The 12,744-nt window shown below is 42.3% G+C and overlaps 2 protein-coding genes across 2 annotated transcripts in view; both read left to right on the top strand.

The window, feature by feature from the left end:
* Positions 1 to 12,744, top strand: part of LOC145435525 (uncharacterized) — a 349,573-nt gene that overhangs the window by 322,800 nt on the left and 14,029 nt on the right. The gene's annotated exons all lie outside the window — the stretch shown is intronic.
* LOC145435535 (ficolin-2-like) lies at positions 2,820 to 10,790 on the top strand. The gene is made up of 4 exons (XM_080312808.1): positions 2,820 to 2,883; positions 5,528 to 5,633; positions 6,081 to 6,177; positions 9,995 to 10,790. The coding sequence occupies exons 1-4, from the start codon at positions 2,836 to 2,838 to the stop codon at positions 10,242 to 10,244; spliced, it is 501 nt and encodes a 166-aa protein (XP_080168934.1). The 5' UTR covers positions 2,820 to 2,835; the 3' UTR covers positions 10,245 to 10,790.

Raw genomic sequence — 12,744 nt, forward strand, 5'->3', positions numbered from 1 at the left:
CCCTATATTTCAATGTCAATCCACTATAACGTAACAATTGAATGAATATTCGTGACGTTATGGCTAAAAAAAAAACAATAAAAAACATATTTAAACATAATTGTTTTAATTTGATTTTTGTTTTAAATGCAACCCTAACCATATACAAGAAATATCATGATCATCAACTTCATTCTATTTTGAGCTATGAGCTGGACACGATACCTGATATCGCTTTACAGCGAATCATGAATCGGCATTGGGGATAGCGAGACCCAATATACCAGGGGCGGGCAACTTCTCTAGTCGGCGGGCCGGATATAGGAAAATCAAGTACTTGGCGGGCCTGATTGCTGAATCGATACATTATTCGCCCATTTATCCACATATACAAGGAATACATCGTAATTAATGAATATTGCAGCAAACAATACGTTCATATTGCAAATTTATCCCACTCGACGCTTTTCGACTGGCCCTCTTCAGGAATGACCGCCAGTAAATGAGGTTGACCAAGTTCGCAGTATAGAAAGAACTTTGTCGTTGTGACGTAATAATGACAAGTACACAGAGTCGCGAACGGGAGTAAACAGCGCACGGTTACGGTAAAACGTACACAAAATCAGCTGTAAAACAGCCGCACGACAAAACAACCCTTATAGAAGATTCCCAGCGCGTAGAGATGTTCCTTCTGGCGACAGAGGATCGGCTTTTACAGCTTTATGATAGTTTATTCAAGGACCTTTAAATGAAAAAGAGAACGACCACGAGCTACTATGGAAAACTGATTGTTATTGTAATGTTTTGCACAGTCTGGGTGTTTCAAGAGGTGCTGTCGGATGGCAGAATTACATGCTGTTACTTGGTCATAACCACGCATGGTAAATAGGGACTGTGGTGATGGAAAAGCCATGTCATCACCCTGCGAGTTCCTAATTTGAGGAGGGACGTGTTCACGAATTCTTTGTTGCAAGCGCTGAGATGTGCGACCCACATACCGACTGTCGCATCGGCACGTATATTGGTAAATTATGTTACTCTGATCAATCGCAAGTAGCACATCCTTACGCGTTGCTGGTAGTGAAGATTTCGTAGTAAATATGACACGGGGTTCCACTTGTGGAAAACAATGACACACGGAGCACTTAATCTGTTTTTCAAACCTGCCACAAGCTGTGCCTATCCACGGGAGATGCAAATAAATTGGGCAGTGGGCACCTTCTCGGTCCAAACGTCACAACGACAAAATTCTTTCTATATTTCAAACATGGTTAACCTCATTTACTAGCGGTCACTCCTGATGAGGGCCAGTCGAGAAGCTTCGAGTGGAATAAATTTGCAATATGAACGTATTGTTTGCTGTAATATTGAAGTGCTGTACTCCGAAAAGCCTATTTAATTGATGAATGTATTTTAACGACAGCAATGTCACTTCAGAGCCATTTCTCGCCGATAGTGACGAACACAATGTGGATTTGAGAATAGCATTGTCATACAGGCGCCGCCATGTCTGCTTCTATCTGATCGATCGACACACGGTGCAATCCTTAATTTAGATTTCAAGGCATTCGATTACCCCGGTACCCCGAATTTACCAAGATATCAACTCATTAGGGTTGAGTAGGTGACGAGATAGCGTCGTTGTTCAACTGTGTGGCCTAGTTAATCTCGATATTTGATTCATGCGGCCCGCATCATCTACGAAATTTGAAAAGTGGCCTGCGACCCGTTTTGAGTTGGCGAGCCCTGGCATAAGCGGTGTCTTACAAAAGCCTAGAAGTGTGCTTTGCTACAAGTCGGCGGTTACGGAATCAAAAATAAGAAATACCAGCCTGGTGTAAATGACCATTGTATTCGGCAAACACCATGATTACCAGAAACGACATTAGGGTTGAGCACATCGTAAATGCCGAAAACGCAAGTCTTCTCGCTTTGACGAACTTACGCGTAAGCTCCACTCTCGCACGCTGCGCGTACACGTATATAATAACATACAGTCACTAACATTTGACGTGGTAAGCAAGTAGTGGGGAATCTCGGCAGACTGGATCCGCGGGCCACATTATCATGTAAGACGGAAAACTGTCCGCGGGCCGGATAAAATCCCTTCGCGGGCCGGATCCGGCCCGCGGGCCGTATGTTGCCCACCCCTGCAATATACCAACTGAAATATGCCATGCTATCCAAATTACCGTAGGTTTCATCAAACAACCTCTTAGAGAAACACGAAATTAATCGGTTCGGCGTATCTTATAAGCGACTGACTATGCAATATATCCGTAAAACGAACACGTCACTGCATGGCGCCCGTTAACTTCCTCAAAGTCACGGGGAAGTCGACATAGTTATGCAGCAACTAGTGGTCGCAAATAGTCATGTATACCAATAGATGAAAAAGGTAGTGACAGGCTAAAAGGGGCGGTATCATGATAAGTTATTGCATTCGGAGCCAAGAGAGGCATTGGCGAGCACGACTTTGTGTAATTTGGTTACAGTATCTTATGCGGTCAATGTGTCCCTTGCGTGTGCCTTATTCCTGTCACCATCGATATATATTCCATCACAAAGTCAGGCGATAGTACTAAAGTTTATTTCTGAAAATGTCGCTCAAGATCAGGATTCTGTTGATGTTCGTAGCCGTGATATGCTCCCGATGTTCAGGTGTGTGGAATTTGAGTTCTAAACTTGCTGGTTCGGAACGAAATTCGTTATTTTAGCGAAATTCTGCATGAGACGCTTCGTCGCAGGAAAATGGGTAGCAAGCGGAGATTGTGGGGTGGGTATACAAGTGGTTGAACCGTAGTCACTGGACGTGGACGTCGTATATGTCGCAATGATTTTCAGGGTTTCGGAACGATGTTGAAGGTGACTCAGGAGGTCAAGGAAAAAGCGCAGGAATGGACTGTGAGTATATAGGTCTGCGAAACATCACGAAATATCACGTCATAACAACATGGAAGTTCATGTGTACCGGGGGCATAGCGTAGTGGTGACGATAAGCGCCTACTAATCTGGCGGCTCCGGTTCGATTACCGTCGCCGTTCTTATACGGCGACAAAAAAAGCTCGGAAATAGACCCGACGCAAGAAAACACTCATAAGGAATGGAAAGAACTAGTAGAAAGAGCCGCGGCTGCAAAAAGATCTAAGACATCGGGCACTGTAGGCCGAGGTGGATGTTAGATTGAAAGGATCGCAACAACTGCGTGTCGTTCGACATCCTACTATCTGTTCATTGCATCGCATTGTGTCTTCGCATTGTACATTGTGTGTGACTTGTTCAGATGAAAAATATAACTCAACGATTATTATTATTATATGTCACCAAAAAGAATACAATCCCGGTTCTACATCACATCAAGATAATAGTGGATTTTTTCGAATATATCCATTGCATTGCACTTTTTGACAATGCTGTGGGTCGTTCACGGCTTCACAGATAAATCATTTCCGCTAACGTACGTAGCTTTGCACGGCATGTTTCTTATTCTGTGGCAAAGGAGCTCAAATATCAGTACCTCAAAACAACGTATCTCACTAGTCCACTCGAAAAAAGGCAAAACCGTGTATTCGAATCATTCTGCACAGCCCAAACTGTGCGTAAGGTAATTTTCAAATGGCACTCTCCATAAAGTAAGCCTTCACTTAAATTCTAATAAGCATGTTACAAATACCAACAATGCAACGACATCAACATATAGTATGACTCCAAATGCTGAGCAGGCTATAGGGCAGAAGTGGTAAAGGTACTCAGCGCTCAGAGTTGTTGCTACTTAAGTAGAGGTAGAAGCTGCTAAATGGGTAGAATTCTACTAAATTACAGACAGAGGGAGATATTTCGGTCCAATACACCCCTCTAAGGCAATAGCCGAGCATATTTTCGAAAACAGCTCAATTTGTAAAGTGTCTTCATCAGGGTTGTAACCAAAGTCACGAGGTTCCGAGTCACATGTCAATCTCAATTGTATAGTTTTGACTCGAGTCAAGTCGAGTCATTTTCAGTTCACCACCGAGTCAAGTTCGAGTCCAAGTCAGTGAGTAGAGGGTCGTATCCAGCAAGTCATCATGGTCATTGTTCAGTTTTTAGTTCCATTCGGTTCAAACCACTTTTACCAACTCCCCTCGAGTGATGTACACTGTATAATGGGCCTGTAGAATGACTCGCATTCATAATACTGTAATTTTCATCAGCCTAAACAGTTCATGCCCCTTTTTACCAAGTACCAGAACTGATCGCCGAAATACCAATAATGCGGTAACTTTACTATTCCTCGAAGTTACAATGAAATGTCTTGAGTAGGGCAACGACATTAAGGAATCACACCACATGCGTCAATTGTGGCGTACGGAATTCTGAAGCTATATTTACACTACAAGTCTTGGCGAAAAGAATGTGTTTTCTCACCCGTGTAGGCATCTACCACCCCTGATATACGGGTGTGAATATGTGGCAGCCCGCCCATTAGGGGTTATAATTGTTTGTTATTGTGGTAGTGTTGTTTTTGCTGGGACCACCAAGTGTCTGGTTCGGACTAGGTAGAATGGAAACTTGGTGGACACATAATAATGCATGCTTTCTTCTGGCCTAAGCTGTGTGCCACGAGGACGTATAATAAAAGGCCCTGAGAAGGAATAGGTGAATCTCTTAATATCTACAATATCAGGGGGTCTTCCAGAAATATACACCCGTGGAACATTAATCCAGATTCCAGAACTTACCCCAGGCTTACACCACGGTATAAACCAAACAAAACATTTTCATTCAAATGATGCTTCCACGTAGGATTCATAACTGCGATATTATTCTGGTTTAGGTTCTGCTGTTGTGTACCACCTTTTGGGCGGAGATCATTGAGTTGACTGATCTGTTAGAATGCTAATCGCGTGATTAAAAACCGATAATCGTATTGCATTTTGAGCGGAGATCAAAATGTTAGCTGATCAGGGAGAACGCTGAAACTGTTAATCGGGGTGCATAAAGTCGGATGAAGTTACGCGTGATAAGTACCCGCGGTGTCCCGGGTTGCCAATCAAGTGGTGTGTGAGATGTTATACGTTGTATCATAGTGCGAAAACGCGGTATAGGCTGCCTGTTGTCAGGTTGTTGAATGAGACGGCGTGATGCCTATACAAGATACTGTGATTGAAACTGGTAGAATTACCATCATCGCGAGATGGAGGTCGTAGCGACACAACGGGTCATAGAATATATAAAAGATATGTTGCATCGCAATGGTGTGTGTATAACTCGTTGATTGTCCGATTGTTGATTGAAGCCATTACCTATGAGACAATCGTCAGGTTCAATATAAGAAATATTCATGCGTAGGAAATTTACAGTTTGTCCATGTTTGCTAAATCATTCGACTAAAAATGTAACTCGACCAACTTTATGCGCACTTGCGCAGCGATCAACCGGTTTCCTTAATCCTGGGTTGTTGAATCCTGACGAACGTGATACCGACTTTATGACCGCCACCCTTAGGATGTGAATACATACAATTTTTGGTAAGAGTGAAGTACGTATAGCTGTTTGAATTTTATCGTAGGTTTTCCAGCGAAGAACAAAGGGGGTCTTGTTGGACGAGGATTTCTTCCGAAATTGGACTGATTACGTGAAAGGATTTGGGAACCCCCAAGGAAATTTCTGGCTCGGTAAGGTCACCAAGACGTGCGGTATGAACATGAGTTGACTAGCAAGCCGTTCTTGAAGATATATGGAGACGTAGTAGGTTTTGCCTGTTTGCATTTTATACACAAGTGGTTATGTTCTAAAACTTATTCCACTTCTACTTGAGGAAAACTACTTCTTATACCTTAAATTATGTAAAGTAGGAAGTAGAACAACAACCATAAAACCAGTAAAGTGTATAGCTTTTCGTTTCATACTGACGGCCGTGGTGGGGACCATACAATCAAAACAGTGTCAAGAGCTATATCGTTGATCAAGCGGTGATATACATATACAGTGCTGCTATTACGTGACCTTACGAGTATATAGTTTGTTAAAGTGATGCATCACCATAGAATATTAGTATTTAGGTACATTTTATGGCCGGCTTCAAGTTGTGCTACGTAATCACAACAATATCCTCTGCTCAGGACTCGAGGAACTGCATCTAAAGACTGGGGAAGGAAACGTGGAGCTGGAAATCAACATGATAGCGAAAACCGGATCTCGCTTGGTTGCAAGATACAGGTAGACGCTAAAATCGAACAATATTACGACAGTAGCCCCATGTCGCAGCGACGGCATATTTTTACTGTACCTAAACAACACACGCTACAGCCGGACGCGCACACTGGCATCACGACGCAACTGCAACTCTAGTCATAAATAAGTCGAGGCGCAATGCCAAAGGCGAATAAGGATATATTACTATCGCAGTAGCTTTAGATCAAGGCCGGCCAACCTTTTCAGCCAAAGGGCCACATTCGATTGACGAAATATCGCGCGGGCCACTTACCGCGCTAGGCGCGAAAAAATTTTGAAGTTCATAGGTCAATAATATTGTCACTTGACTATACGGCCGTAAACCAAACTTTACGCTGATTGGTCGAGAGACAATGGCCATGGATACGACGCAGCAACGGAGGACGCTGCATTTACTTCAACATATAGTCGGCACTACGATGTATTCCTATAGCCGTGTAGACTGTATAAAAACGACAAGATTACAGTTAAATGTTTATTTCTTCATCAATAATGAAATTAGGAAAGGAAATAAAATATTTAATAACATATACTGAAATATAATGCCGAAATACTACTGTGTTTATGAATGCAGTGCCACCAATGGAAATGAACTGGGGAAGAACAGATTTTTCCATTCATTTCCTTCCAACGGTCCAAGGTCAAGAAGGCTTGGGAATGCAGAGTAATAAGGCAGGATTTCAAGCCTACTTCCACAAGCTTCATTTACTCCTCATCGCCGACCTCACTGCAGTTGCACTGACTTAAAAAGTCCAGAAATCACAGTGAGGCGAGCTACAAGTCGGCAGCTAAAGTGCCGATGAATCGCGAGCCGATGCATGAGAGAGTGGAAAGAATGTCAAAGACAAGAATAAATGCATTGATCAGTTCGAATACTGTCATGACGTGGAGCACAAAGCCTTAAACAGGCTAAAAGCACCACTGTTGTGTACAATATTAATAATAATAATAATTTGCTCCTACCAATTTTGCAAGGAAGATTTTGCTGCTAGTGCATTATAGATATACCAATACAGTCACGTCTAAAGAGAGGTGCGATTCCCAGTCGCAATCTCCGTGGTGAAGCAGAAGATTTTGCGCATTGCAAAGAGGCGGACCCTGAACTCCATGCCGTGTCAACTGTCTTCCTGCAATGTTGTGGATGCTGCACATGCAAATCTTACATTGTCATCTGGTGATCCTGATCTAGAATCGCCATCGTGTAGCCTTGAAATGGAATCTTCAAATCCATCACCGGAATCTTAGGGTGAGAAGCCAACGAAGTCAGTCATATGCAGATTAGCTACCTAAGCCCACAGAACATCAGAACAGAGAGGATGTGCAGAATGGGGCAAATACATAGGGCTCTTCGACTCACAAGTAGCAATTTTGGTAGGGTTTTGGACTGCTTTGAGGGGAACAAGACAGCAGGTACTCCATATGCAACATCTCTTTTCAAATCACTTCAATGACAGTACAGTATGAACAGGTATTCAATATTGTGGGGGTTATTGCACGAAGAAAGCGCCATTCAAGACTACTAAGCATCACGCATGTGAATGTAGCAAAGATTGGTCATGTTCTTTTTCCATATGGATATCTGGGTGCTTCACATGATAGAGTGATTCTAGCTGAGCAGACCTCATCTGCACTGGTGTGCTTGAGGTATCGTAACAGCACATGCAATGAGTTCATGAAATTTGAACTTGGGCAGAAATCACAGGAAAGGAGTTTTTATTTGACTGCTGCTAGATAATTACAAGTAAATCACTCTTATTGGCATCAAATTCAGGCCCAAATGTATGCCACAAATAGTCCTGCCTTCTTATACTCTGCCTTCCCAAGCCTTTCTGTCCTTTGCGTTGGAAGAAAATGAATGGAAAGATCTGTTCTTCGCCCCAGTTCATTGCTATTGGTGGCACTGCATTCATAAACACAGTAGTATTTCGGCATTATATTTCAGTATATGTTATTAAATATTTTATTTCCATTCCTGATTTCATTATTGATGAAGAAATAAACATTTAACTGTAATCTTGTCGTTTTTATACAGTCTACACGGCTATAGGAATACATCGTAGTGCCGACTATATGTTGAAGTAAATGCAGCGTCCTCCGTTGCTGCGTCGTATCCATGGCCATTGTCTCTCGACCAATCAGCGTAAAGTTTGGTTTACGGCCGTATATTGCGAGCCTGCCGTATGTCGCTGGGCTAAGTTTGCGAGGATTGGGCGCGGGGACATATCGATATCGAAAGCTGCGACCAACATGCGTCAATCTTTCCGTGCTTAGGTTTCATAGTCACGATATTACTGCGAGCGCAAACGCAAGGTCGCATTTGTTGAACGACAATTTGTCCCGTAATCGCGAATATAGTTAGACTCAATCTGATACATCAGGCGTTCTTCCATTTTCACAAAAAGGGCAACAATATTAAAAACAAGGAATCGAGTGACAACATGTTGCGCTAAGCTTGCAGAAAATTTTTACTTTTGATAAATCGATCGCAAATTATTCTGCTTTATTGTAGTGTACGAAGGAATACCAATATGTGACTGGCTGATGGATCTGTCAATGCGTCGGAACTGATATTTTAGTCATCACATCTCAAGTGTTGCGGCCAAACTAATCAAATTTTTGGTTGGCCTTGCAAGTTCACAATCTGTGCAATCCATTTTTGATATTAGAAATTTCGGAAATTACCTCGCGGGCCACTCAAAACCTTCTCGCGGGCCACGGGTTGGCCGGCCCTGCTTTAGATTGATACCGGTTTTTATAAACTTTGGCGCTGGGTAAGACAGTTCAAATACTGCCGTAAATTGACTGCAGTCAAATGAAAAAAAATGATGTGTTCCAAGCGCAATGAGCCGTGCGATTTGCTCACGTCTATAACAGTGTAAGCATAGTGTCCTATATGGTGTCGACACAGGCAAATCTCACGCCTCAGTGAAATTGTATCACGTCACAATTTCCATTTGGCTACAGGCAATTTGACGGTCATTTTTGACCGGCATGCCGAGCATTAAATTTGGTAAAACGGGTATCAATCGAGAGCTGACTCTGCACTGATTACGAAAATATAAATTTCATTCCGCTCGTGGCCCTGGAACTCCCACAATCAGCCCGAATTTTTCATTGTTATTGAGATTGGCATTAGGACGCAACAATGCTGTCTGGCTCTTTTTCTCTTGAGCTACTCTCTCGTTTCGCCAGACAGCATTGTTGCGTCCCAATGCCAATCTCCATAACAATGAAAAATTCGAGGCTGATTGTGGGGGTTCCAGGGCCGCGAGCGGAATAAAATTTATATTTTCGTAATCAGTGCAGAGTCAGCTTTCGATTGATATCCGTTTTACCAAATTTAATGCTCGGCAAGCCGGTCAAAAATGACCGTCAAATTGCCTGTAGCCAAATGGAAATTGTGACGTGATACAATTTCACTGAGCCGTGGGATTTGCTTGTGTCGACACCATATAGGACACTATGGTGTAAGACACCATGGTCAAACTGATTCACCAAGCCAGTTCCAGCTCTGACCACGTACAAAATAACCTCGAAACGGCAATATAGAAACCCGGGTTGCCACACTAGAATATTTTAGGATCTATAAAAATTGCGACGTAAATACGATTGAATAAGATTGATAGTCCAAATACTAGCAACTGACACAAAGCATGCAAGGAGTGCGAAACTGAACGGCAATCAGTCAGACACATAACAGTTACGTCACAGAGACCGTACGGAGTTTATTGAGCCGCAACGTTTATGGCTCATGAAGTCCAAATCGCGACTTCAATCATTAAACGCAATTCTTGCAATACAGCACATTTCGAGTCGGACCCCGCTCCGGCAACTACACACTGATCGTTTCCGGATACTCCGGCAATGCTACCGATGAACTCTCACCAAGCAACAATCATCGATTCACTACGAAAGACGCGGACCATGACGATTGGGCAGAAGGGAATTGCGCTGTTTACGACGAAGGGGCTTGGTGGTATAATAACCAGTGTGGTCGGACCAACCTTAACGGAAATTTCTTGAAAGCAGGCTGGAAGGAGGTCTGGTGGTGAAATTACTACCTTTGCTTTACCGAAATGAGGTTTCGTCGCAGATCCTGAATCTGACGGATCGATTTCAATATGCGCAGAAAGACAGACAATTTAGTGATTCGTTAAAAATAAACACGAATTTTACTGGAGACTGTTGATTACACAATGCTGAAAATCTCAAAATTACTCCACTCCCCAGACAGGCACGTGCTCGAACAAGAATCACATCACACAATGCACAATCGGTTGTTGTGAATTCATTTATTTATAATTCCCCGTTTTCCGGCGATCGTCCTTGAAAGCGTCAGCTTGTTAAGCTTAATCCGCTTCTTACGTATTTTGCCGCATATTTAACACGTATAATAAATCTGCTATGAGGCATCTGAATGAAATTGCATCAAGCTGTTACGATTCAATAGTAGACCTGTACTTCTGTCGATACGTTGCGCCATTGAATCCTGATCAAGAGGTGTCCTGTCCCGGTTTTGAATATCCGAGTCTCGGGACATCTCCAAATATCGAAGGCGTGTGTGGAATCCTCCTCAAACACGATGCCAAGTTTCAACGCAGGAACTTCTTCAACTTCCCTAATCTAGGGGATAAAGCTTGAAGCGGGCCAAATGTTTTTCTCGAGTCAAATTTTCCAGAATTTCTTCAACTTGGAAAGCATAGTTCTTGATTCTTATATCCGCAGCCCTAGTATATACGACAAAATTACGAAATTTTGACTGTACCATAATACAGTGGTCGGGAACCTATGGCTCTTTTGGGTATAAGATATGGCTCTTTGACATATTTTTAATTTTATACTGAATTTGACCGATATTGCAGCAACTTGTTGGTAAATGTTCTTCACGACCAGAATAATTATTCTCGTGACAGCATGAACATGTATTTGAGAGGTCAATGCGGGGGCGTATCCAGGGTTAAGGGCTCGGACCCCTTTACAAAATCCTCAAATTTAAGTTGCTGTAGCGCCAGCGACCAATATCTCTCGCAATTCGATGTACAGGCATCGTGCGCTGCGTAGGCATCTTGGATTGCACCATACGTTGGTTGGTCAAGAGAAAAGCAGCAGACATGGGAACGCTTATATGACAATCTAGTTTTCAAATACACGTTGTCTTCCCGATCTAGGTCTAGAAATGAACTGCCTTGGAAGTGGCATTCCAATTCCAAACCAAATTACAAACAATACTTCGCTATCCACGTCCAAATTGATAAGTAGCTTTCTGGTTATGTGGTTCAAATGTAGGCGTGTAGTGCAACGTTTATGTTAGCGCCGAATTCAGAAGTCGATCAATATTTAGATTCGGTTTTCGGAATCAGGGCTATAGTTAGGCCTATATTAGATTAATATCAGTTATTATAAATTCTGAGCTATTTACGATGAATTGCTCTATCACAGGATGATTAGTAGCCTACGAGCTTTTACAGAGAAAATATGGCGCCGACGACGAATCCCATGAAGTGAGTTCAAATAAGTACTCGAATGACGTCATGGCCTTTAAATTGTGACGTAACAATGGATTGACAAGTATGGCTCTTTGCGAGAAAAAATGGAAAATATAGGGCTCTTCAAACAAAAAAGGTTCCCGACCACTGCCATAATATATATATATTTTACTATATACAGCTACAACTTCTAGTACGAATTTTAATACCTCAACCCGAGATTCCAGGGAATGATTTCGACAATCTGCATCAGGGCGATCGCCATATACCGGCATTTCGCGAAGCTATTGCCCATAGATGGCAAGGTCTTTTTGGTAGAACATGAAAATCTTTTGGTAGTTCGTGCAGCAACACTAATCTGAATCTATACGAGGCAAAACAGGCATCAGTGACCCTAAAATAGTTACTACAGTTAAACCTAACACCATAAAGTGGAATGATTAAGTACAAAAGATGACAGATGCAGGGATGGCAGGCGTGTTGTATAATAAGTAGGGTTGACAAAAAAGGTCATATTACCCAGCTATTCTCACGAAATACAGTGTTGAGATCAAGTAACTACCTACGAGTCATCTCGAGTCATTGCACATTTTGACTCGAGTCAAGTCAAGTCAAGCCAATCGATTTTCGAAGGTGACCCGAGTCAAGTCAAGGCACTCGTTTTTGGAGGTGAATCGAGTCAAGTCAAGTCATCAATTCACAATTCAAGTCAAATCAAATTTTCGAAGTATGAGTGATGATTCAAAGTCATTGCATTTTGGTAGCTGTGTGAAAGACAGATTAATTGGCCATTTATCTTGAATCAAATTTTGAATATAAAATTAACGAGAAATGCAAGAAGACGTTGTATGGCTCACGCATACTTAGAACTACAAATAAAATACTTGAGTAACTGTGCAGACAGCCAATTATTATCAGCCAAAACATAGGACCGAATACGAAGCCTCGAGATGCTGAAACAAATTGATACGGTACAATAGCCTACACTACCCATCAGTGACAATATAAACGCTCAAACTATATTTGTTCGATTTAAATCAGTGATTCCCAAGTGCGGCCCCGAGGG

Source organism: Botryllus schlosseri, chromosome 1, assembly GCF_051294905.1.
Source record: "Botryllus schlosseri isolate E-star chromosome 1, Bs_hap1, whole genome shotgun sequence".
Lineage (NCBI taxonomy): Eukaryota > Metazoa > Chordata > Ascidiacea > Stolidobranchia > Styelidae > Botryllus > Botryllus schlosseri.